Raw genomic sequence first — 27,344 nt, forward strand, 5'->3', positions numbered from 1 at the left:
GGCAGAGGAAGACCATCCATGAGGTGGTCAAACGAGATCTACATGTAAACGGTCTCTCTGTAGACATGATACATGACAGAGCACAATGGTGTCCTTTGATTCATGTAGCCGACCCTATTTAGTGGGACAAGGCTTTGTTGTTGTTGTTGTAGTATTCTTTTTCAGAAATTACATTTTTTAAAACTAAGTTGTGGCGTGTATGTACAAATTAAATTTGACAGTGTAGACAACCATGAATTGCTAATTGGTTGACAATATGACATTTATGTATATAAGGAAAGGGAAGGAAAAAAAATGATGTTGATCAAAATATATGCACACTAGTTTACAGAACATTGATAACAAAGTACATACAGCAGAGTATTCTCTTATAAACCACCATGTCTACGCTTAAGAACACCACCTTGATGAAGAATGCTACCTGTAGGAACCATGTTAGCCTGCATTATGACATCATCATCTCCATGGTACTCAAGAATCCCAACACTCTTTCCCCTAGTATTATTGAAGGTTCTTTTGCTGGTTGAGCCAATAAGTTCTTCATCAAAGCTTATCAATTCTTTTAACTGATCATGATACTTACTTGACTTTGTTACCTCACCACTGTTGCATGCATCTAAATCCATCAATGACACAGATTCTAGACATGGCCTTCGAGAAGCTAAGATGAATCTAAACAGAAGAAGATAAGAGAGAATCAATTTCCACAGTTGGATCAGGAACGAGCAGATATTGCTAGCAGCTGCGCTTTTGTTGCCGGAGTAGAGTATCTGAACTAGATTCCCCAGAGGTGTTAGGCAATGCTTCCATGTCGTGGCAAAATGGCAAGTGTTCAAACCTTCCTGTCTACACATATCAGTTTGACAGGGTATAAGTTGACACTCACACTTATAAAATCATCGAAATAAGGTTTTTTCTTTTGTTTTTTTTTTTGAGGGGGGGGGGGGGGGGTTACTTACATTAGGGATGAGATACCTGCCAACTGCGATCCCAATCACCAAGCCTAGTAAACATGATAGTCCTAATCCTAAAGTCCAAATCATAGCTGCACCTAGCCCTGGACAAAAGAGAGTTTATTCATTATATTTGAATCATAGTTTCTAGTTTCTCTTTTCTAGGTAGATAAAAGGTTATAGTTTAGCATTATGTCATTTGGATTGACATATAATACAAAAGTGATCTACAAATAATTCTAAGGTTCAGAAGGGTCATGAATGTCAAGCAGAAATCTTCATTTTGTTTAACTCAGTTCAAGAAGTAACTAACAGAGTAATGGATTGCATTTTTATATTAGCATGTCAAAGGAAAGTTTAATATGCTAAACATAAATAACTGGCAATATTGCCTTAAGTTGAACCTACTTGCCTTTGCTATCTTCATGAATCATGACATATTTTGACACATCACAAAATGACAAAACTGTGTCATAGCCTTGATTTCATAATCTATTCTTATATCCTTCTCTTTCAAAAGCTCAAGAAGGATGTTGTAGTAGAAATCATAATCAAGACAAATGTCTGTGCATTAACTTAATCTACCACAACCACACTATACTACTATGATTCAGATTGCAATAAACTACTACACACTAGTGCAATATTTACACACTTACGGACCAGACTACAGATTATTTAGATCAGTTTAACCTTTGAATGAAAAGTAATTTAACTTTATTACTGGGATACTAATTCCAACAAGTGGATTAAAATCTCACCAGAGTTAGATCCAAAGGTACAATCCTCCTCCTTCAAATTAATCTGATGGATCAATTGATGCATATGATCTGAGACCAGTAAAGCACACAGGCCAGGAATGAAAGCCAGCTCAAAATCATTAGAAAGTGATACATTTTGTGAAAGTCCATTTTTTCTGCTTGACTTTTCTGAGAAATCTCCAACAATTGTAGTCACACCTGGGAAAGACAAAAACAGACAAAAGAAATATCAATTATTTCTTGACGACAAACTACACCCAAAGCTATTACAAGATTCACCATCCTAAGTTCCCTACCACACATTTAAGAACAAATATCAAGTCAAAACAAAAACTAGGGACCACCCCGTCATCCATAATTATTGACCACATGGAAACACCTCCAATTGTTTGACCCATGCTTCTCATGCATGCTGAGAAATATAATAGAATCCATCATTCGTCCATCACTGAATGTGATATAGAACCAACACAGATTACACAGCTCATCCAATTGAGTTGGCACATTAGATGTACAGAAAACATAGTTCCTTTAAACCCTCCTATCGCTGTCTCTCCCCATACAACTATGTACTCAAAAACACAAACCATGACATGTGCAATTTCAAGCTATGTATATGTATATTATAAACAAAGTCTGAAACTTTGGAGATGCAAACAAAGCAGAACCAAGCAACACAAACAACAAACAATAAGGTAACCAAACTATCCAAAATGTGAAGTAACATTCTTCAAACAAACCATTGCTAGAGATTTTCCTAATGGCCTTGTTGTTCTTGTCAGCAACGTACACATTTCCTTTAAGATCAACAGCAAAGCTTCTGGGTTTGTTAAACTCAGCTGAAATCACATCCCCATCTTTATACCCCGCAGACCCATCTCCTGAAAGCCTCCTCACAATACTATCTGCAATTTATTATTAAAAAAAAATCGAAGAATAGCAGCAAAGAAGCACGTAAAGATCAAAACTTTAGAACACCCCAAGAAAAAGAAAACGAAAACTAAAAAAGGGGAAAGAAAGAGGGGGAAAAAAGGTTACCACTGGAAATGGGAAATTGAAGGGTGTAGAAAACGCTGTTTGTAGAATCAAGGAGGATGAGATCGGAGGAACCGGATCGCTGGAGGATGGAGTGAGGGTTGACGTTGACCTTGTGGCCGTCGAGGACGGTGGTGACCGTGAAACCCTCTTCGAGAATTATGCTTCCTGCGTTAGCTGAAAAAAAGAGAAAGAAAATGCAAAAGGAAAGAAAAGAAAAGGTGAGAAATGAAGGATGATGATGAATTGATGATGAAGAATGTTGTTAGTGTGTTACCGTGAAAAGTGAGGAGGATGAAGAGAAGGAAGAGAAAGAAGGTGGAAGGAGAAGCCATGGCTGCGATCAAAGGGCACAGGATACTGAGCTCACTTCACTCAAAGCTTACTTGCTGCAGAAGCAGACCAACCATAAATAAAGTAAATTAATAATTTATTCAAATAAATTAATTTACATAATGCTATTATTTTAAACATTTAGTTATGAATATGTTAGCACAAAAAGCAAAAATCTAAACTACAAAGTTTGCGTAGATGTTGATAGCAAATGAACATGTTAGCAGTGGATAATATTCCCTCACGTCTAAAACCATCTCCGGTAGGAACTCATCCCAATTTCTGTTTATGGTCCACCTATCATAAAAATAATTTCACATCAATTTTTGCGTCATAAACAGTAAATAGAAACTCAAAGCATCTCTATCTTCTTCATTAGGAGGAACTAACTTTAATTCCTGTTGTGGTTTCACTTAATTAATTAATTAAAATACTTGAAATTAATATAATTAAATTTTTTAATAAGATAATTTAAAAATTTAAATTTAAAAATAATTCACTATTAAAAGATATTAATATTAAATAAATTTATATATAACAATAATACACAATATATAATTCGGGATTACACTAATTTGTAAAATTACTTAATACAAAGAAAAACATAATTAAACTCTATAGTTGACGACAAGCATTGTGAAATTGCCATATGTGTTCAATCAAGTCCTCTTTCAATTGTCTATGCTGTTGCCTATTTCGAAGTTGGGCATTTCTTTGGAGAAATTGATGGTATGGTGCAAAATCTTCTTCTCCCAGCTGAGGTTATGATAAGCTATTTTCAACATCATCATACTCTAAGCCTTGAGCAAAATTTCCTGCATAAGTGTCTCTTTCATCCTCAACAATCATATTATGCAATATAATACAAGCTCTCATTATGTTGGCAAGCTTCTTCTTTTTCCAAAAACGAGCTGGACCACATATAATTGTAAAGCGTGCTTGTAACACTCCGAATGCTCATTCCACATCTTTTCTTTGCCCTTCTTGGTATTGTGCAAATAACCTGCGTTTCTCCCATTGTGGCTTTGAGATTGATTTGACAAATGTGGCCCATTCAGGATAAATATCATCTGCTAAATAGTATCCCATTGTATAATTATTACCATTAATAGTATAATTTACCTACGGATCACGATCATTTAGGATATCATCAAATACAGGAGAACGATCTAACACGTTGATATCGTTATTTGAACCAAAAACTCCAAAGAACGCATGTCATATCCAAAGGTTTGAAGATGCTACAACTTCAAGTACTATGGTTGCAACCCCACAATAACCACTCATGTACATACCTTTCCACGCCTTTGGACAATTTTTCCATTGCCAATGCATGCAGTCAATGCTACCCAACATGCCAGGAAAGCCACGACCCTCCGCCATTTGTAGTAGGCGTTGTACGTCATTTGGATTGGGTTTTCGCAAGTATTCATCCTCGAACACCGAAATGACACCTTCAACAAATTTTTCCAAGCATTCAATTGTAGTGCTCTCGTCTATGCGCACATAATCATCAACAGCATCAGCTGCTACGCCATATGCTAACATCCGTATCGCAGCGGTATATTTCTGGAGTGGCGACAAGCCTATTCTTCCAGTTGCATCAACCTTCTGTTGGAAATACGGATAGACGTTTGAGAGAGCGTCTATTATCCGAAGGAACACATGTCTTCTCGTTCGAAATCTCCGTCGAAAAATGTCAGCATTATACACCGGATCATCTGCAAAGTAATCTTGAAAAAGGCAATCATGTCCTGCTTCTCGATCTCTGTTGATCCATCTACGAGTAATTGAGATAGAGTTTCTATCGATATCTTCTTCTTCTAAATCTTCGAGTAAATACTCATCGATCCAATTATCTATGAGTGTGTTATCTTGCCGTCTTCTTTTGCCATACAAAGCCTCATTAAACATATCATCAAAATTTCTAGCCATATCTAGAAATGTAATTTTTGGTTCTCTTTCGAGGTGAGAAAGTAGAGTTGAAGTGGAGTTGCGGAGTCATTGATAGTTGATATTTATAAGTGTGTCTGCAGTAAGTACCTTAACGGCTAGTTAACGGCTAGTTTTGCAACGGTCACTTTCATGAACAATAACGGCACAATAATATTGACTAATTTAAAAACTTACATCAGAAATAAATAAAACAAACTATATCATATACCAGTAATACGCAATAAAAATAAGAACATACAACATAACTCTACGAATATAAGGAACCATTGAGTAAACCACTTGGCGATTATTTTCTCACATGCAATCTCATGAAGAGCTCGTCGTTTTTCACTCATTGTAGACGTGTCAGCATTAAGTATTTGCATATCCATCTCCCTTTCCCTTTCCTTGGCCATCCTTTTCCATTTCCCTTTCTTTTGCTTTTATCTCCATTTCTTTAATATACCTCTGAGTTTGTAATTCTTGTTCTTTCATTGCCGCTTGAGCTTGTAATTCTTGTTCTTTCATTTTTGCTTGAATTTGTAACTCATTTTCTTTGATTGCCATCATCTTTGCTCTATGTTTCTTCTCCTCTTCTCTTTCTTTTTCTCTTTTCATTAGTTCATTTTCTCTAACATTCTTAATATCTTCCATGAGAGATAATTTTTTGACAACCGATGATTTTCTTTCGCTAAAATCTTCAGACATCTGTGCTTTTTCCTTACCTTTTCGCTTGCTCTTCTTTGATCCTTGTGGGAGAACGAGGTTCGTTAGCCAACGGTGTTTCTGGGTTTGATGAGGATGAGTATGCTCCAGTTGCACTAACCTTGGTTCTCTTTGAGCCGCCACTCTGTGTAGGTAGTTGGCTTCTCCATTTTTACTCCAACCGAAGCATGTTCCAATGCCTCTCAAAAGTGAATTTTTGACCATAATGTGTGGAATAAAGTTTATAAGCCAACTCCTTTATATCATCAGCGTTCGAACCACTCCTTATGTTTCGACTAGCTTGATCATAGCAACCAGCAAATTGTGTAATAGCCTTGTTGATCTTATACCATCGTTTCTTACATGCAACTACCCCCCTTGTCATGTCGGAGCAAAATTCTACACAGTAGCTATGAATTTGACTCCAAAATATTTCCCCTTTTTTGATCGGTACTAACTATAGGGTCAGTTGAAACATTTAACCATGCACTGATCAGCATCTCATCCTCTTTCCAATGCCAGTGTTGAATACTATCTTGCCTCCGATCTTTAATATCATCATCATTGAGGTCGATAGCATCTAATCTACGAGGGTTGGCAAAATCTGAATATTGCGAATTTGGACTAGATTGTATAGGAGCCTGAGAGGATGGGTTAGAAGAGCCACCAACACCAGATGAGTTATGTCTTGATGCACTGAATTGAGTTGGAAACGACAAGAAAGTTGGAGTAACATTTTCGATAGAGGGGTTAAATATGGATGAAAATGGAAAATGGGGGTGTTTGTGAATTTTGATTTTGCGGTTGGAATATAGGAAATTGATTATTATAAGGAGCTTGAAAATTGAAATTAGAAAGATTTTGTGGATTTGGATTTTGAAATGTATTTGGTAGTGTGAAGTTTTGATTTGGAACTTGAGAGTTTGAGGTTTGAGATTGTTGGGTATTTGGAATTTGAGGAAAGTTTTGTAAGTAATTGAAGAAAGAGTTGAGTTGGTTTGGATCCATTTTTTCGAACAAAAAATAATAGTAGCATAATTTTGATTTTGTAAACTTGGAAGAAGATGAAGAAGAGTAGTAGAGAGTGTGAGAATAGACGTGTATCTAAGTGGTATATATAGAGTAACAAAATATTAATTTATTAATAATAACGGTAACATAGTAACGGCTATTTTTACAACGGCTAGTTTTGCAACGGCTAAATTAATATAACAATATAAATATAAATAATATTTAATATTAATTATGATATAAATAATTAATATAAATTATTAATTAAATAAAAATTTAATTATTTAATTATTATAATTATTAATAAATTAATTATAATTTAATTACTTAATTAATTATTAGTTAATTAATTAATATAAATTATTAATTAAATAAAAATATTAATATTTAATATAATTAGTCATTATAATAATTATTAAATTAATTAATATAATTATTTAATTAATTAATATTTTATATAATTATTTATTTTTTATTTTACTTGCCATTTGGCAATTGTGTATTGGTTAATGGGAGTCCCCATTCAGAGGGACTCCCTCGCTTTGAATTGCGTGAAGGAACTCAAATGAGTTCCTCTCCAACGCCCAATCTCTCTTTTCTCTCTGACAGCACAGTAGGAGGGCTCCAAATATTTGTCCGTTGGAAATGCTCTAAGTGACGCTTTTTATTTTTAATATGGAGAAGAGTGTGGAGTGATACAAAGTTATGGAAAATAGGAATATTTTTTCTGCATGTGGTGTCAAAGAGGTTGAAATCGGACTAAGGAATTTGGAATAAGGAACTCGGACCATCCGATTAGAGGGTATTTACAAAAAAAATTATTTTTTAATAAAACTTGGAGGATCCGTTTTAATTTTAGAAAAAAAAAACTAATCAGAACGGTCCGATTTGTAGTTTTTTTTTTCCAAACAAATCGGATCGTCCAATTTGAATAATATCAATAAAAAATACCATATCAAAGAAAAATACCTAATCTTCCAATAACAATGTATTACACATATATTTAACCAATATAAAAAAATTAGCCTCTAAATGATTAGGGAGAAATTATGTGATTTAAATTATAATTTATTAGTTTATTTTTGTTTAAATTAGTATAAATATAAATTTGTTTTGGTATATTAATATTAATTTTAATTGTTATTTTGTTAAGATGAGAGAAATTTAAATTTAAAATTTATTTATTTAAATTAATGAAAATTTAAATTAATATAAATATTGTTGTGATAAGATCTGATGTGGATGTCCATTTTCAATTAAGTTTAGTTTATAAAAAATGATTCTATTTAATGTAGTTTGAAAAGATGATATCATGTACACATATAAGATAGAGGTTTAAGCCTCTGAATAAAAACACATAACAATAATAATTTTTTCTTTTTCTTTACGGAACAATATTTCTCTCTCACTTTATAAATATATACATACCTTATAACATATAATATTAGTAAATTATTATAGTGAAATAAGAGCATATATATATATATATATATATATATATATATATATATATATATATATATATATATTTCTCTATTCCATATTTATTTCGCTTCCATATTTATTTCATAACACGTTATCAGCACGACACTTTGATCAAATTTTTAAGAAGACTCAGGTAACAAATTTTCATTATGTCGAAACTCTCTCATCTTAAATTCAATGCTCTTGATATATCTGGAAACAACTATTTATCATGGATATTGGATGCTAAAATCCATCTTGATTCAATGGATCTTAGAGATACTATTAAGGCTGAAAATAATGTATCCCAAAAGGATAAAGTCAAGGCCATGATTTTCCTTCGTCGTCATCTTGACGAATGATTGAAAAATGAATATCTCATGTTAAAAGATTTTGCAGATCTATGGAAAGACCTTGAAGAAAAGTACAATCATCAAAAGACGGTGATACTTTCTCAAGCCCGATATGAATGGACGCACTTGCGTCTACAAGATTTTAAATCCATAAATGAATATAATTCTGTAATGATTCGAATCACCTCACGAATGAAATTATGTGGGGAAAAGATAACTGTAATGATATGTTAGAGAAAACTTTTTCAACCTTCCATGTCTCGAATGTGCTTCTACAGCAGCAGTATCGAGAAAAAGGATTTAAAAAATATTTTGAGCTAATTTCTTTCCTTCTTGTTGCTGAACGCAACAATGAGTTGCTCTTAAAAAATCATGAAACGCGCCCAGCTGGCGCCGCCCCATTTCCTGAAGTAAATGCGACAAATTATCCCAAAAGAAGTAAATGGCAAGGTTTTAATAACAAGAACAATTATGGAAGGAAAATGAATTATGTTCAAAAGAGAGGATCTCACCATAAGTAGGATAAAGAAAAAAATATTGGGTAAAATAAATCAATAGAGGATAAGTGTTTTCATTATGGTGGAAAGGGCCATTGGTCACCTACCTGTCGTAGCCCAAGGCACCTAGTCGATCTTTACCATGCATCTTTGAAAAATGATGATAAAGGAAAGGAAACAAATTTTGTTTCAAATGATGCTGAAAATTCCACTACTCATTATGATGTATCTGATTTCTTTGAGGATCCTGAAGGAAATATTGGTCATTTGATCAATGATAAAATAGTTTAATATGTGGGATTGTTAAGTATCCATGTAAATAAATAATGTAAAGAACTTATTGTTAAATTTTATTTTCTATGTATTTAAGTTTCAAATGTGATGTATATAAATAATGAAATATTAATGTTTATGCTTTGAAATCATTAAATATGTCAAGTTTTAAAAATAATAATAATAATAGTGATAATAATAAAATTTTAGTATCTAACATTATGTACATTATTTTTTAGAAAAATAATTCTAATCAAGAACTCAATTTGGCTGTGCATGTATTACTACTCATTTTATTATTATTTGTCTTTGAAGAAAATGGCAAGGATATATAATGAAGATGTATGCCTTGCGGATAGTGCAAGTTTGCATACCATTCTCAAAAGTGATATATATTTTACCCATCTTGTGCCAAAAGAAGAATATGTTAATACTATTATTGGCTCAGGCAATGTGATTGAAAGCTTCAAAAGAGCTATAATTTTGTTTTCCGGAGGACCAAAATTCATAATAAATAATGCACTATTGTCTACCAAGTCTCCAAGAAACTTGTTGAGTTTTAAAAATATTCGCCGAAATGGATATCATATTGAGACTATGAATGAGGGAAATCATGAGTACTTGTGTATCACAACTCATGATTCAAATAAAAAGGTTATACTAAAAAAGTTACCCTCACTTTCATCAGAGTTATATTATACCAAAATTAGTGCAATTGAATCACATGCCATTGTAAATCAGAAATTTACTAACCCAAATGAATTCATAAATTGGCACAACCGATTGGGTCATCCGGGAACAACCATGATGTGAAGAATTATTGAAAACTCCTATGGACATTCACTAAAGAACCAGAAGATTCTTAAAACTAGTGAATTTTGTTGTGCTGCATGTTCTCAGGGAAAGTTAATTTTAAGGCCATCACCAGTAAAGATTTGATTTGAGTCCCCTGAATTCCTAGAAAGGATTCAAGGCGATATATGTGGACCTATTCATCCACCATGTGGATCTTTTAGATATTTTATGGTTCTGATAGACGCATCTTTGAGATGGTCACATGTGTGCTTATTGTCTTCTCACAACCTGGCGTTTGTGACATTACTGGCTCAAATTATTCGATTAAAAGCATAATTTCCAGAAAATCTAATCAAAGTAATTCGTCTTGATAATGTTGGTGAATTTACTTCCCAAGCCTTTGATGCTTATTGTATGGCTAATGAAATAAGTGTTGAACATCAAGTAGCTCATGTTCACACGCAAAACGGGTTAGTAGAATCACTTATTAAACACCTCCAATTAATTGCTAGACCCTTGCTTATGAGAACAAATCTCTCAACCTCGGTTTGGGGCATGCTATTTTACATGCCGCAGCACTTATTCGTTTGAGGCCAACGAATTACTATCAGTTCTCTCCTATGCAATTAGCTTTTGGCCAGCAGTCAAATGTTTCCCATTGCACCACATAATCGCACCAAAATAGGACCCCAAAGAAAATTGGGGATATATGTTGGATATGATTCTCCTTCTATAGTGATGTATCTTGAGATACAAATGGGAGATGTATTTAAAGTCCAATTTGCGGACTGTCATTTTGATGAATCAAAATTTTCAATATTAGGGGAAGAGAATAAGCTTCCTGAAAAGGAACTTAATTGGAATGCATTATTCTTGATGCATTTAGATCTTTGATCAGGGTAATGTGAACTAGAAGTTCAAAAGATTATACATTTGCAAAGAATAGCAAATGAATTGCCTGATGTATTTTTCGATACAAAAAGGATAACCAGGTCGTATATACCAGCGAAAAATGTCCCAATTCGAATTGATGTCCCAGGTGGACAAATAGCCACTGAAGCAAATTCACGCCAGAAGCGTGGCAGGCCTGTCGGTTCCAAAGACAAAAATCCTCGAAAAAGAAAAGAGGTAAATACTATTACTGTTGAAAAAGACATAGTAAAGACACCTGCAGTTGTCCAAAATTCTGATATAATTTTAATGCCAGAAGACGTTCAGCTACCAGAAAATTCTGAAAATGATGAGATCTTGATAAACTATATATTTACAGGAGGTAAATGGGACTGAAATAAGACAATTGTCAATGAAATATTTGCATATAATGTGGCGTTAAATATCATGCATGAAAGTAAGGATCTTGAGTCAAGATCAGTAGAAGAATATCAACAAAGAAATGATTGGCCAAAATGGGGAGAAGCCATGAAGGCTGAATTAGACTCACTTGTAAAACGTGAAGTCTTTGGACCTATAGTTCGTATACCAGAAGATGTAAAACCTGTTGGATATCGATTGGTATTTGTGAGAAAATGAAATGAGAAAAATAAAGTTGTACGCTACAAAGGTCGACTTATAGCACAAGATTTTTCACAGAGGTCCGGTATAGATTATGAAGAAACGTATTCTCCTGCAGTGGTTGCGATAATATTGCGTTATTTGGTCAGTTTATCTGCATATCATAAACTGCATATGCATTTAATGGATGTGGTAACAGCCTATTTATACGGCTCATTAGATCGGGATATCTATATGAAAGTTCCTGATGGACTAAAGATATCTATAGCATCCAATGAATATTTGCAAGGGTTATACTCAGTCAAATTGCAAAAATTTTTATATAGTCTGAACTAATATGGACGAATGTGGTATAATCGTCTTACTGAGTATCTGGCCAAAAGTGGATTCAAGAATGATGATATCTGTCCATGTGTTTTCATAAAGAAATCTGCATCTGGATTCATTATAATTGCTGTGTACGTTGAAAATTTGAATATCATTGGGACTCCTAAAAACTCTAAAAGAAGAGTTTGAGATGAAAGATCTCGGAAGGACTAAATTTTGTCTCGACCTGTAGATCGAGCAAATACAAAATGGGATCTTTATTCATCAAACAACATACACAGAGAAGATATTGAAAAGATTTTATATGGCTAAGTCAAATCCCTTGAGTACCCCAATGATCGTAAGATCTTTGGATGTGGAAAATGATCAATTCCGTCCTAAAGAAGAAAATGAAGATATCCTTGGTTCTGAAGTACCATATCTTAGTGCCATTGGAGTGCTAATGTATCTTGCTAATAATACGCGACCTTATATATCATTTGTTATGAATTTACTAGCAAGATATAGTTTCTCTCCAACTAGAAGACATTGGAGTGGAGTTAAACAAATCTTTCGATATCTTCATGGAACGATTGATATGGGATTGTTTTATCCCTATGGATCAAAGTCACAATTAGTTGGCTATGCAGATGCTGGATACTTGTCTGATCCACATAAAGGGAAATCTCAAATAGGATACCTATTCACATATGGTGGTATAACTATATCATGGAGGTCCACGAAATAGACGATTGCAGCAACATCCTCTAATCATGCTGAAATACTAGCGATACATGAAGCTAGTCGCGAGTGTTTTTGGCTGAGGAGTTTGATCTAATATATTCTGTCATCATGTGGACTGATTGATCAGAAGATAGCTCCAACTATCCTGTTTGAAGATAATACAGCATGTATTGCTCAACTTAAAGGCGGATATACCAAAGGTGATAGAACAAAGCATATTTCTCCCAAATTCTTCTTCACTCATGATCTTCAAAATCAAGAGACAATTGATGTCCAACAGATCTGCTCAAGTGACAATCTAGCAAATTTATTTACAAAGTCACTCCCAAAATCCTCCTTTAAAAGATTGATACATGAGATTGAGATGCACCGATTTCGAGACATTAACTGATGTCGACAAGAAGGGGAGACTGTACTCTTTTTTCCTTGGTCATGTTTTTTTTCAATTAGGTTTTTCTTGACAAGGTTTTTAATGAGGCAGTCCCTATCACCAAAGGATATTGTACTCTTTTTCCTTCACTAAGATTTTTTCCCACTGAGTTTTTCTTTAGTAAGGTTTTAACGAGACAATAATCTTAAATGGTCATCCAAGGGAGAGTGTTGTGATAAGATCTGATGTGGATGCCCATTTCCAATGAAGCTTAGTTTATCAAGAATGACTCTATTTAATGTAGTTTGAAAAGATGTCATCATGTACACATATAAATAGAGGCTTAACCATCTCAATAAAAACACACAATAATAATAATTCTTTCCTTTTCTTTAAGGAGCAATATTTCTCTCTCACTTTAATATACATATTTCTCTCTCTCACTTTATAAATATATACATACCTTACAACATATAATATTAATAAATTATTATAATGAAATAAGAGCATATTTATATTTTTCTATTTTATATTTATTTTACTTCTTTATTTATTTCACAACAAATATAAACTTGTTAACATATTTTAGTACATAATTTTTATATGGTCATTTTGATTTATATATTTTTACTTTCAATATTTCTATTTTTATTTTGACGTTTTTCATAAAATTCTAAAATATATCAAAATAAAAAAAGCTCATCAAGTAATTAATTTTATTTTTTCAAGATATGTTTTGTACTTTTGTTGGTTAAAAGTACGATAAAAATATATACATTAAGCTTATTATATAGAAAAATTTATACACGAATTCTACACACACACACATATATATATCCGGTTTAAACGGATTAATTAAAAATTGATTAGTAAATTAGTTCCATTTAGAATAAAAATCGTTGTTAATAAATTAATTAAATATTAAATTTGATCCCATTTTTAAATAATTAATTGATTTAAAGTAATAAAATAATTTTTTTAAAAAATATATATTTTACATATAAATACATTATTTTATTATATTGAAGTGAAGTGAAAATTTTGATTTCCATAAAACGAAAGTGTTTGCCAAAGAAAATTGTGTATAAACATAAACAAAAAACAAGGGTAATATGGACAAATCTGGAAAAAAAAAAAAAAAAAGAAAGAGCCAGAGCCAAAACAAACATTCGCTTTGCGAAGTTTGTGCGTTTCAACTCGCGAGTTTCAATTAGTAGCATAGCTTCAGAATACAAGAAAGAAGAAACAAGGAAATTAAATTAAATCAAAGAAAACAAACACAATAATAAAAATTAAAAAAGAAAAGAAATTAGAGACTCTTTCTTTCACGCGCCAGCGCCAAAGCAAAACGCGACTCAGATCCAAATCTTCTTCGTTCCTCTTTCTCCGTCGCCGGCGACCGATTTGGATCTCCGCTTCCGAATTCGGGTCCTCGACCCGGTTCTCTCGCATTTCATTCAGTTAGATCCGATTGAGCTTTTTCGCCATGGATCCGATCTTAAATCCGTTCTCTTCAGGCACGCGTCTCAGGTGAGCCATTGCTTACTTAGATCACAAGAACCTCAAAGTTTCGTAATTATTATTATTACTATTTTGTTTGAGGATTTTAGCGCCAATGCCAGCTACTAAAGGATTAAGCTAGCTGACTAGTGATTACTATGGCACAATTCTTGTTTTGTGTTTTGTTTCTTCCATTCAGACATTGCTAACTGCTAGATCCTTCAGAATTATTTCTAAAGTTGCTGTAGGAATGGTGTGTTAGTTATTATGGTGAGGTTCTTTGTTTTCTTGCGCACTGTAGTTTAATTTTTAAGTTTTGGTACTAATCTGGTTTATGCGTGTTGTGTTATAAGCATGCATGTCAAAGTTGAGTGTATTTGGTGCTTGTTAGCCTTATTTACATACTGTCATTGTGCTTTTAACCTATAACTTTTACCTTCTTAGGTTTTATCACATCATGGAAAAATGTGCTGACAAGTGACAATGCCTCTTCTCATTATCTTGAGGATAAAGTTTAAATGTTATCCTTTAGCTACTTACACACATCTAGTTTCAAGATGTTGAGAGATTGGACAGTGAGAAATTGAGCATGAGGTTTCGGGATTATATTAGAACATCACTTACTAGATGCCATTCTTTTCTTATTAAGTACTGTACCAACCACATGGATTCAAACTGGTTGTCAAGGACACACTGTAATATTCTCATGCTGAATTTTATATAATAGAATACAAGTGGTTAAGAATAATTTGAATATGAGGCCTGTTGCAGTTGTCCCAAGAATTTGGCCATTTTTTCTTTTGTTTTGGGAGGGGGAAGAAGATGAGACCTTCATCCTGTATGCTATCTTTGTTGAAAAGTGATGATCTATAGGCTGTCCTTTCTCAGTTTTTTGTGCTTTAGTGTTTGACTAGCTCGCGCTCGTGGTATTCTGCTTGTTGGTCTGTGTATGTGTATTTTAAGTACCTCTTATGTGCAAAATCAGTGCAGTTAAAAGATTGCCAATTTTTCTGGCAATGATAAATGTTTAATATATAGTTTTAACTTTTAACATTTTAGTTTAGTTATTATCAGTATCCTTAAATTAAATTGTTCATAACTTTGATATCAGGGACATGATTCGGGCCATACGTGCTTGCAAAACTGCAGCAGAAGAGCGTGCTGCCATTAGAAAAGAATGTGCTGCCATTCGTGCTTCAATCAATGAAAACGATCCAGACTATAGGCATCGGAATCTGGCTAAGCTTATGTTCATCCACATGCTTGGCTACCCTACGCATTTTGGTCAAATGGAGTGCCTGAAGTGTATAGCATCTCCCGGATTTCCAGAGAAGAGAATAGGTTACCTTGGCCTTATGCTGCTCCTTGATGAAAGACAAGAAGTGCTAATGTTGGTCACCAATTCTTTGAAACAGTATCCATTTTCAAGACAATGTTTCATTTGTTCTCAGTTTTTACATTTGAGTTCACAAATATGGTAGGTAACAAAATCAATCACTGGTTATAGCAATCAGCAACCTTAACTGAATTACAGAGATCTTAATCACACGAATCAGTATATAGTAGGACTTGCTCTTTGTGCTTTAGGAAACATATGCTCAGCAGAAATGGCTCGTGATCTTGCACCTGAGGTTGAGAGACTGCTGCAATTTCGAGATCCAAATATTCGGAAGAAGGTGACTTTTCCATTATATTTCATACGCTTTTATCAGAATCTTATCACTTGAGTAACATTAAACTCAATAGATATATTGTGATATTTAGAATTCTATTGTTTCTTTATGCATGCTTATGAGAGGAAAATAGGCCATGGAATGTTTCTCCCCCCCCCCCCCCTTTTTTTTTCTTTTTGGGGATTTACAGTGACTTCTCTATGTAGTTACAATAACTTACTCCTAATTTAAAGTTATTAGTTTTGGAGCTTCTTTACTATTATTCTGCAACATTATGACTTGTTACTTCTTCCTGTTTCTCAATTTCTTGTAATGGTGCTTACTTTGTCATTCTAAAGATTTTTGTTATATGAATCTGGCACTAATAGTAGCGAACTGCCTAGGCTTCTGTGGGAAAAGGGTTATGTAAGAAATTCGTCTGGTTCTTGCACAACAGAAAAAGTTACACTCCTTCATTTGCTAAATGCATTAAACTTGAAATGTTACGAGAAAACACTTGCATTTATTCATTTCCAGTAGGAAAATAATGTGAAGACGTACACTAACATTGATATAATCATATAAGTGTCTTACAACAAACAAGTAACAACAACAAAGCCTTGTCCTACTAGTTGGGGTTGGCTACATGGATCAAACGACGTCATGAGCTTTATCATGTATCATGTCTACAGAGAGACTGTTTACATGTAGATTTCGTTTGACCACCTCATGGATGATCTTCTTAGGTCTTCCTCTGTCTTTCACCCCTTGTCCATCTTCCATCTCATCCACCCTTCTGACTGGGTACTCTGTCGGTTTTCTTTTCACATGTCCAAATTACCTGAGATGCGATTCTACCAGCTTTTCCACAATAAGTGCTACTCCAACTCTCTCTATTATATCTTCGCTCTTTATTCTATCAAATCGCGTATGACTACTCATTCATCTCAACATCTTCATCTCTGCCACACTTAACTTATGTTCGTGCTCTTCTTTTGCTGTCCAACACTTTGTACCATAAAGCATAGCCGGTCTGATAGCATTGCGATAGAATTTACCTTTAAGTTTTAAAGGCATTTTTTTTGTCACATATAAAACCAGACACAGTCTGCTATTTTGACCAACCTGCTTGGATCATATGATTTACATCTGTTCAATTTCTCCATTATTTTGTATGATGCACCAAGATACTTAAAACTTTTAACTTTTCGTAGGATGTTTTCTCCAATTTTCACCTCTGTATTAGGGTTTTCCCTTCGGCGGTCGAAATTACATTCCATATATTCCGTCTTACTATGGCTTATACGCAGACCATACACTTCTAGAGCTTTTCTCCATAAATCTAACTTCTTATTTAGGTCTTCTTTTGACTCTCACATAAGGACGATATCATCGGCAAAAAGCATGCACCATGGCACAAGCTCTTGGATATGTTTTGTGAGTATTTCCAAGATTAATGTGAAAATGTATGAACTTAAGAATGATCCCTGGTGTAATCTTATACCAATAGGAAATTCTTCTGTCACAATACCTTGAGTCTTCACACTAGTTGTAGCTCCTATCATACATGTCTTTAATTGCACGAATATATGCGATCCTGACTCTCTTCCTTTCCAAAACCTTCCATAAGACCTCCCTTGGCACCCTATCGTATGCTTTTTCCAAATCAATAAACACCATATGTAGATCCCTTTATAGACTTTAATAAAATTTTTGACATTGCAAAAGTAATTTTTGGAGCAGAACCTACTGATAGAATGACAAAAATTCAATTAAGTTGCTTTGCAGTGTGTCTGTGGCGCTAGTGAGAAAAGTGGATAAAATGAAAGATATTTCGATTAAAAGGGGTTGATGAAGACCAGAAAAAAAAACCATAAGAGTTGTTGTTTAAGAGAAACAAATAAGAAATACCTATCTCTCAGCTGTTGTAATGAAATATTAGTTTTTGATAGTTCCCAAATAATTGTGACCTTGTGATTTGATGTTGAATTGCTCATGAAACAACTGCTTGAGTTATCATTGTTTGTTCTGATAAATTGACTATACTGACCTTTATCTAGGCAGCATTGTGCTCTATACGAATCATAAAGAAAGTTCCAGATTTGGCGGAAAACTTTGTCAAGCCTGCTACTGCCTTGCTTAAGGAGAAGCATCATGGAGTTTTGATCACTGCAGTTCAGCTTTGTGCAGATTTGTGTAAAGTTAGCAGAGAAGCTCTTGAACATATTCGAAAGGTGCTTTCAGTCTTTCTTTACTGTGTAAAACGTCCAGGAACACTTAAACCATTTTTCTCCTCTTTTTTTCTTGAACCTGGGAATTTTATTTTTTGGCTGAAATGCTTTCATCTTTTTGGTTTGTATATGAGCTATTATTATGATGTTTGCAGACTTGAGTTCCAAAATTACTCACTTGCAATTTGCCATGCATGGCACCACATGTTAATCTTGTTGTGTATGCACTTTATGATGGTATATTTTACTTTAGGGTGTTTGATTGCTAACTCGTCTGCCACTTGAGCTATGCCTTTGGTCAGCTGTTGTAACAAAAAACTGTCTGAACAATTATTGTAGAAATGCACAGAGGGTTTGGTGAGAACTCTTAAGGATCTAGCGAACAGTTCTTATTCACCAGAGTATGATGTTTCTGGCATCACAGACCCGTTTCTTCATATCAGATTGCTCAAGTTGTTGCGATTGCTGGGTGAAGGTGATGCCGATGCTAGTGACTCTATGAATGACATACTTGCCCAGGTCTGTTGTGCATTGTCAATTGTCAGTGTTTGGTATTGTGGACATTTTTTCCCAATGAATATCATTTTACCTTGCATGCCAACACAAACTGCTGATGGTATCTTAATAAGGAATTAAGGATTGAGATATTTAATTTGAAGGAAACTTTTTGTTAATTGAAAAAGAAATTTTGTCAAGAGTATAAAGGGACAGTACAACTTAGGGCAGGAAGGTAAAAGACAAAATTCAAGAATTGCAACAGGGCTGCTTAGTGTCTTTATTTATACATATCTGAAAGTAGGAACTCCTGCGAAACTACTCCACTACTGCTGTCATCACACATTCACACGTCAATAATCAAAGTATAAACTTTATACTATCATATTTTATACTAATATACTATTAGGTTTTGCAATGTAAAATGTACCAAATGTGTGCTTAGGGGAAACTGAGCACCTTAAAAACACAAGTATTCAGCTCCAACCTGGACTATTGTGATTTAGATGTCAAAGCAAAATGATTTTGGGTGCAGGTGTGTATGGGTGATACTAGTAAGATCTACACTTCTGATTATTGTTTCTCAAGTCCAAAGCATAGGTAAATAGGGTTACGAACTTTAGCTATGTAATTAAAGCTCAGTGTTATAGACATGTGAATTGTTTTAGGTGCATGGACACATTGGGTAAGATTGGACAAAATAGGATAAGTAATATTATATTGTAAGATAATTAGGGTAGCACTTATCGTTCAAATGATAAGCCTTGGATGGTTGTCTTTGGAGATTGGAGAAGACCTGTATAAGCCATAGTATGGAGATTAGATTAGTTAGAGGGTAGTTGAATAGCTGGAGGTAGAGGGAGGCCAAGGAGACATATAACTGAAACCACTAAGAAAGATTCAGTTCCTAATTTATTTTGTATGTATTGTTAGTCTAAAAAAGCTTTACTGAGATATTCAATCATGTATTGCTGCATACATCAACAAATATGTTTGATTCAATTACCCGCAACTTTTAAAACCTTCAAAATATAAGTGAATATGTTAGATGACAATGTAAAACTACTTCACACTGAAAACAACAGTAACTTAAGCACTGTGTGATAGGTGGGGTTGGCTACATGTATCAAATAACATGATGTTTTTCTTAGGTCTACTTCTAGCTTTATGACTACCTTCCATCCAATCCACTCTCTCAAGACTCTCAAAGCCTATTTAGAACATATCCATACCACTGAGGACAAAATTCTAGTAATCTTCTCAATATTTGATGCTACCCAAATTCTCTCCAATGTATTCCAAATCCTATTTAGTCTGGTGTGACTAGTCATCCATCTAAACATCCTCATGTCTGCCACATTAAGCTTACGTTCCTGATATCTTTTCACTGCCTGACGTTCAATCCCATAGATATGCAGTAAAATATACCTTTAAGCTTTACGCTAATTTTCTTCTTGTAGATAAAGCTCAAAACACTCCTCTATTTTAGCCACATAGCTTGAATCCTATGGTTTAGATCTCTGTCTCTCTCTCGATCATTTTGGATAGTACTAGTAGAACCAAGATACTGAAAAGTTTAATCCTCTGAGAAAATTGTTTTACACTAATGGTTCAAAATTATTCCCCAAATTTCGATGATATGACAATCGACATGATTTTCAATAGGCGACGGTGTTATCCCATTAATGTAGCTGACCCTCGCCCCATATATCGACACAGTTTTATTGTGTCACACATTTTCAGTGACCATCTTTTCTTGAAACCTATGCTTGATGTGTTCCTTAACTTGTTATTTCTTTTAGGTGGGTACGAAGACCGAGTCAAATAAAGTTGCTGCGAATGCCATTTTATATGAGTGCGTTCAAACAATAATGAGCATTGAAGGTAATGGTGGCTTGCGCGTGCTTGCCATCGGTATCCTAGGAAAATTCTTGTCAAACCGTGACAACAATATCAGGTATTTTTTCTGGACATTGCTTTTTCTTGATACCTATAGGAAATGTTGTATAAAGGTTATAACCACAAAAGTACATTGAGAGTTCGCCGAGTAAATTGAAGCAACAAATTTTTTTACTAAGAAAGGTTATCTATAACTGCCAAATCACTAAGAAGAAGGAATCAGAATGAAGAGAGCAATGAATACCAAAATTTTTCTAAGCTTACTTGTTGCAGGCGCATTGGTCCCTTTTTTCTTGAGGGAAAAACATGTAAGGCAAATTTTTAAATAGGAGATGCATAGGTTGCTATATATACGGATATACACTTCCAGTGGTCTTGCTATTACAGTAAAAAGGACTTATAATTTGGAGCCAAGACAACATTGAATTATTTGGAAACGCTGTTTTACTGTGTTCCTGGAGCTTTTCTTCTGGATCATCTCTCTTTAAGCCTGTATGGCATGCTTATCATAGACAATCCATGATATGATAATGGGTTGGATGCATGTTAGCTTAGAAAAATTTTAGGAAAACAGTACACCACTTCCTGGTGAATTGTTACGTTCGAAGAATTTTTCCTAGAAATATTTTCCAGATGTTTTAAGCCCCCTCCCCCCTCTCTTTCCCCTCTTTCTTTTTTATTGTATGTGTTTGTAATTTCTGTATTGTGATTGCCATGATACTCACTGTTTTAGTCAATTGAACTCTTCTAACTTATCATTTCAGATATGTGGCATTAAACATGCTGATGAAAGCTGTAACTGCTGATCCTCAGGCAGTGCTTAGGTATCGTGCAACAATTCTGGAATGTGTGAAGGTATTATGTTGCCTTCAATCTTTTTTCTTATTCAGTTACAAGTCTAAGCCTTGTTTTATGACTTTGAGAGGTTGTTGACTTAACTTTTTGGTCCAGGATGCTGATGCTTCAATTCGGAAAAGAGCCCTTGAACTTGTTTATGTTCTGGTGAATGAAAGTAATGTGAAGCCCCTAACGACAGAGCTAGTATCTTATCTGGAAACCTGTGATCAGGATTTCAAGGGGGACCTTACTGCTAAAATTTGCGCAATAGTTTCAAAGTGAGTCATACAGATTATCAATGGCATTCCATTTTTGCGTACATAGTTTACTTTTAACATTTGCATTCACTTTCATGTGTATTAGGGTTGAAATAAGAAGCTAGGCTTGCATTTTCATATTTGAATTCATGGTGCAATTTGTTTTCTTTTTCTCTCACATTAATTAATAATGTCTTGGTAGATTTTTCTGGCCTTTGTTTACCAATGCATTTGTTTGATTAAACAGAATCCATTTAGTTCATGTCTTATTGCCATCATCTCCACTCCCCTTTATTAGTTTAGAACTGGCAACTGGAGGTTTTTCCTTTTAAAACTTTGCCATTATATCTAAATGTGTTTTGTTAATTAATTAGCATTTACCTATTTGTGCCTCAGGTTTTCACCAGAGAAAATCTGGTATATTGATCAGATGATCAAGGTTTTGTTGGAGGTATACTTCTAAGAAACAAGATCTTTGTAGTGAAAAAAAAAATTCTGAGATAATGAAATCTGTGCTCATTTTTCAGTGTTTGATCATATCAGTAATGTGTGTGGTGTGTGGTAGTAACTTGTTTCTCATCTCTACACTTGGCATTCTACATCCCAGGAAAAATGACTCCTATGACACCCTGTTAAAATTATCCCACACATGCTGACAACTTGTTATTTGATTTAAATAAGTTTTTGATTTCAGTAAACCTTGATTTTATGTTGATCTCTACTTTATTTTGGGTCCCTATATTGGCTTGTCTCTTCCATTAAATGTTGACATAACAAGTTAAATATTGAGATGGCAGATGAGACATGTTACCATTTTGATTTGATGGAAGCATAGAGAGGTATAAGGCTAGGTTAGTAGCTAGGGGATATACACAAACCTATGGAGTAGACTATCAAGAGACTTTTGCTCCAGTTGCCAAACTCAGTTCTGTGCGGATTCTCTTATCCCTTGCTGCGAATTACAATTGGCCTTTACACCAATTGGATATAAAGAATGCTTTCCTGAATGGGGAACTAGAGGAAGAGGTGTTCATGAAACTTCCACCTGGATTTTAAGCTAAACCCAAAAAGGAAAAGATTTATAATTAATTCTATTTACATAAAAGATTCAGGAAAGAAATTAAGAATCTGATTTTGATTTGATTTAGTCAACACATTTAACTTATCACAACTAAATAGCTGGAAGCGACGAAACCAAACATTTTAAACATTTTTGGAGTGGGAAGAAAGGAGGACCAAAACCAAACTTATGATTACTTGTTTGGGTTGAAGTAAACTACTGTGTATGTTTTATTTAGTCTATTTGTCACTTTATATTTGCACTAGGACCCACTCCACTATTTCTTTATATCAGTCAGACAGTCACAAATTGTTGATAATCAAATTTGGTTGTTTTGTGAGTCCCTTTTCTACTATAAAGCAAGTCCAAATATTGACTTTATGATTTGTTAGTAGGCTGGAAATTTTGTAAAGGATGAAGTGTGGCGTGCCCTAATTGTTGTTATAAGCAATGCTTCAGAGCTTCATGGATATGCAGTAAGAGCATTATACAAGGCATTTCAAAAGTCAAATGAACAGGTGCTCTATTCTTCTCAGACAAAATATATGCTTATTGTTGATTTTTTGTCGCAGCCATAATGTTATAACATTGACTTCTATTTTTTATCAGGAAGCCTTCACTCGTGTTGCAATATGGTGCATTGGAGAGTATGGTGACTTGTTAATAAATAATGTTGGAATGCTTGACCTTGAAGATCGAATAACAGTAAGTAATATTTTCCTCCTTCGGAAGTTTCTAAATAAGTAAAGTTCTGAGAAAATGATGAGGACATTTAACCACTAACAGTTTCTGTAACGTATGTATGTATGTATGTATGTATGTATGTATGTATGTATGTATGTATGTATGTATGTATGTGAAACTACAAAACGAATACTTCACACCATGATCCTTTATTTGCTCTTAGTTTCTAAATATAGTGTTTTATTCTTCATGTATTTCATGCATGCAGGTGACTGAGTCAGATGCTGTGGATCTTATAGAGATTACTATACAATGCCATGCATTGGATTTTACCACAAAAGCAATGGCTTTGGTTGCCCTATTAAAGCTCTCTTCACGTTTCCCTTCTTGTTCAGAGTATGATTTGTTTTTTCCCGTTTGTAAATATCTGTTACATTTTGTTTTAAAATGGATTTTTTTTTCTTTCCTGTCCCTGCTTCAGAGGAATATAATGATTCTAGTATAAGACCAAGCTCAATAGTTTAAACACTTGCTGCATGTTTACTCCCTCCCCTATGCATGTGATTTGACTTCTTGATAAGTCATATGACTGTTTTTCATCCATGTATCTTCATTTGTTTTGCATATATACTCTTGTATTTGCATATTTGACATGTAAGTTCTATTCTGTTTTTGTTCCTTGTATAGGAGGATCAGGGAAATAATTGTTAAGTACAAAGGGAACTTTGTGCTAGAGTTGCAGCAAAGATCTATAGAATTCAATTCAATTATTGCAAGACATCAAAATATTAGGTGAGGTTAAAGTATTTTTTGTTTAATGACATTGTATCAAGGGCTTGAATTTATAGTACTCTAGTAAAAGAAATCACATTATGGGAAATGTCATCATGTAGGTCTATGCTTGTAGAAAGGATGCCAGTTTTGGATGAGGCAACTTTCATTGGTCGCCAGGCTGGGTCTCTGCCTGATGCAGGTTCCATTTCGGCAGGATCTTCTGTGAGTCTTCCAAACGGGGTAGCCAAACCTGCAGACTCTCTTGTAGATCTGCTTGATCTAAATTCAAATGATGCTCCCGCACCAAGCTCTTCTGGTGGGGATTTTCTTCAGGACCTTCTTGGTGTCGATCTGTCACCGGCAGCACAATCGGGTCAGTGTTCTTTAAGATTTTCCATCTTTGTTCACTCCATAACAAAGATACATATTTATTTTTCAGAAACATGGTTTATGGCTAGACCATTACAAGATTTCAGAGTTTTATAGAAAGGATTTAGGGTTCTTCTATCATTTGTGGAAATATTACAAATATTACTCTGCTTATTGGGTTTGGTTATACTGCTGTTAGATGTAATTTATGAGGTGAGCATTGGAATTAAAGATCGGAGATAGTTGCATTGCACAATCCTCTGCAGTGCCCTTTTTCCTTTTTTATCTTTTAATGAATAAACTTGCAAAATCATTTATGTTCATATCAGTCTGACATTTTCTTGCATTTTTAGGTGCTAACCAAACTTCAAAAAGTGGCACAGATGCTCTTTTGGATCTCTTGTCTGTTGGATCAGTGTCTAGACCTGTTGAATCACCTTCTGCACAAAGCAATTCTTCTGCCATAGACATTTTATCCGCCAGTAAAAGTGAAAAAGCATCCGTTTCACCATTAGATGATCTCTCATCACTCTCACTATCTTCAAGAACAACTTCAATCACTGGAGCTGCTCCAATGATGGATTTGTTGGATGGTTTTGCATCCACCCCACCGAAAAGTGGTAAACTCAGTTATCAATTAGGAAATTATTTTAATTTACAATTCAGTGCAAATACTAATTCATTTCCCCTATATTGTATTGAACAGAAAACAATGGGACAGTTTATCCATCTATAACTGCATTTGAGAGCAGCTCCTTGCAGTTGACATTCAATTTCTCAAAACAGCCAGGAAACTCACAAACAACGAATATCCAAGCTACCTTCATAAATTTGTCCTCTGATGAATACACAGATTTTATTTTTCAGGCAGCAGTTCCAAAGGTATGGCAGTCAGTGTGCTGTTTAGCTTTCTACATCGCCTGCGAAAATCATCATCATTAAAGTGTTTTTTAGAGTTTGGATATAATTTGTCTACATTTTTCACTATGTCGTGTTTTATTATTTGATTTACTTGAGGTTTCCTGCTTTCTTATCAAAAGCGCAACCTAGTGCAAGAATCCCCACCCGTAGAGGTTTTCAGAGGGTAAATCTTCAGAATTTTTACCTTTGCAAAGTTAGGGGTGAGGCTATTTCCAGAATTTGAATCTGGGACCTTTTGGTCACTCAGCAGAAACCTTACTGTTGCTCTGAGACTAGCGCTCTCCATGCTTTCTAGTTAACGTGGAAAATGTCTTCTCCTTCCTTTGTTTGACCTATAACTATAAAAAACTTATCATGATAAAGAAATCACAATTGGGGGATTTATTTCTCTCAAGTGAATAGTTCTAGCAATATAGATGTCCTCAATTCAATGAACAAATATATTTATGTTGTCTCCACACTTGAGTTTGAATTAGATATTGACATTTTGAAGCTGATGAGTGGTTATACCTGTTTTCTTCTAATAATATTGGTATTTTGATTTTCAGTTTCTGCAGCTGCAATTAGATCCAGCTAGCGGCAGTACTCTCCCTGCCAACGGAAATGGTTCAATCACTCAAAATTTTCGAGTTACCAATAGCCAAAATGGAAAGGTAGATTTTATTTGTCAGTTGTTTTTGTGCATAACCATGTTCCTACTTTGATTTATGCGTTTAAGTGGTTCTTAGAGAAGAATTAATGTCTAATAACATTTGTTTTTCAGAAATCTCTTGTAATGCGCATAAGGATAACATACAAGATAAATGGCAAGGAGAAACTGGAGGAGGGACAAATCAGTAATTTTCCTCGTGATTTATGAGCGCCAAAATTGTAAGTGGCCATTTTGGGTGATACCATAAAAGGCATAAATTAATAATAAGCCCTTTTCGTTTTCCGCACTTAATAGTCAGTCAGGAATGCACTTTTCGTGTTTCACTTTCATGCCTCAAAATGAGAGGGCGGTATGGTTCATACAACTGGGTCCGCTTTCCGGCTCAAATTTGAGGTAGGTTTGTTTATTTGTTTGGTGGCTTCACAAGCTGCAATTCTTAACTAGCGTAGGTTCTTTATGTAAATTAGTCCAAAATATTCTTATACACGATGATGTCAATCACAGTTTTACCTATGAGGAACACAGAATTGTCTCACATTGAGAACTTGTGTTGCTTGCAATTTCTTACCCCTGAAGCTGAAGGTAGTTGCGTCAGTCTGCCGTTTGCAGTTGCAGTGTTGAATGCAATTTGATAAATCGTAGGGATTTTATACAAATTGTTATATTCGATTGTTTTATGTAACATCTTTTTTCCCCCAGTATCATTAATGAAATGTAATCCCAAAATTAACGTATTTCTTATTCTCTATGCTAAAAGTTCAAGGAGATAACTGAAGGAACATTTACATTTCTGTGCCGCTGCACGAGAAAATTAACCTTTAAAAGGGAAGTGTGTAATTAAATTATTTAACTGTTGATAGGAATTAATGGTATTGACTATTCCTACTGTTAATAAATAAACAGCCTTTTCGGGGTATGTGAACATAATCGGACTAATTTCTCCATTTTGTCGACATAATTTGGAAA

General features: G+C 34.4%; 3 protein-coding genes across 4 annotated transcripts; 1 reads left to right on the top strand and 2 right to left on the bottom strand.

Moving 5' to 3' along the window:
- Nucleotides 1-205: 205 nt before the first annotated feature.
- On the bottom strand, nt 206-3,170 carry LOC107634713 (uncharacterized). Its single transcript, XM_088508135.1, has 6 exons — nt 3,027-3,170; nt 2,753-2,926; nt 2,455-2,619; nt 1,715-1,912; nt 960-1,057; nt 206-842 (listed from the first exon to the last, which is right to left on the bottom strand). Exons 1-6 carry the CDS (start codon nt 3,082-3,084, stop codon nt 369-371), a joined length of 1,167 nt encoding a protein of 388 aa, XP_088364261.1. The 5' UTR covers nt 3,085-3,170; the 3' UTR covers nt 206-368.
- Nucleotides 3,171-4,039: 869 nt separating this feature from the next.
- Nucleotides 4,040-4,996, bottom strand: LOC107633835 (uncharacterized). Its single transcript, XM_088507607.1, has 2 exons — nt 4,378-4,996; nt 4,040-4,152 (listed from the first exon to the last, which is right to left on the bottom strand). The coding sequence occupies exons 1-2, from the start codon at nt 4,994-4,996 to the stop codon at nt 4,040-4,042; spliced, it is 732 nt and encodes a 243-aa protein (XP_088363733.1).
- A 9,133-nt stretch (nt 4,997-14,129) lies between these two features.
- LOC107631456 (AP-1 complex subunit gamma-2) lies at nt 14,130-27,112 on the top strand. 2 transcript variants are annotated; one of them, XR_001618570.3, is made up of 19 exons: nt 14,130-14,577; nt 15,659-15,961; nt 16,082-16,223; nt 18,260-18,433; nt 18,770-18,949; nt 20,728-20,882; nt 21,589-21,679; nt 21,776-21,939; nt 22,315-22,369; nt 23,374-23,496; nt 23,588-23,683; nt 23,931-24,058; nt 24,350-24,454; nt 24,556-24,809; nt 25,159-25,425; nt 25,512-25,687; nt 26,275-26,379; nt 26,490-26,771; nt 26,883-27,112. XR_001618570.3 is itself a non-coding variant. In XM_016334908.3 (18 exons), exons 1-18 carry the CDS (start codon nt 14,534-14,536, stop codon nt 26,583-26,585), a joined length of 2,658 nt encoding a protein of 885 aa, XP_016190394.1. In that variant the 5' UTR covers nt 14,130-14,533; the 3' UTR covers nt 26,586-27,112. The 2 variants fall into 2 exon arrangements, 1 of the variants encoding a protein (XP_016190394.1); XM_016334908.3 differs by having other exon boundaries at nt 26,490-27,112.
- The last annotated feature ends 232 nt before the right edge of the window (nt 27,113-27,344 follow it).

This window comes from Arachis ipaensis, chromosome B3 (assembly GCF_059453495.1).
Source record: "Arachis ipaensis isolate K30076 ecotype BB chromosome B3, ASM5945349v1, whole genome shotgun sequence".
Taxonomy (NCBI): Eukaryota; Viridiplantae; Streptophyta; class Magnoliopsida; order Fabales; family Fabaceae; genus Arachis; species Arachis ipaensis.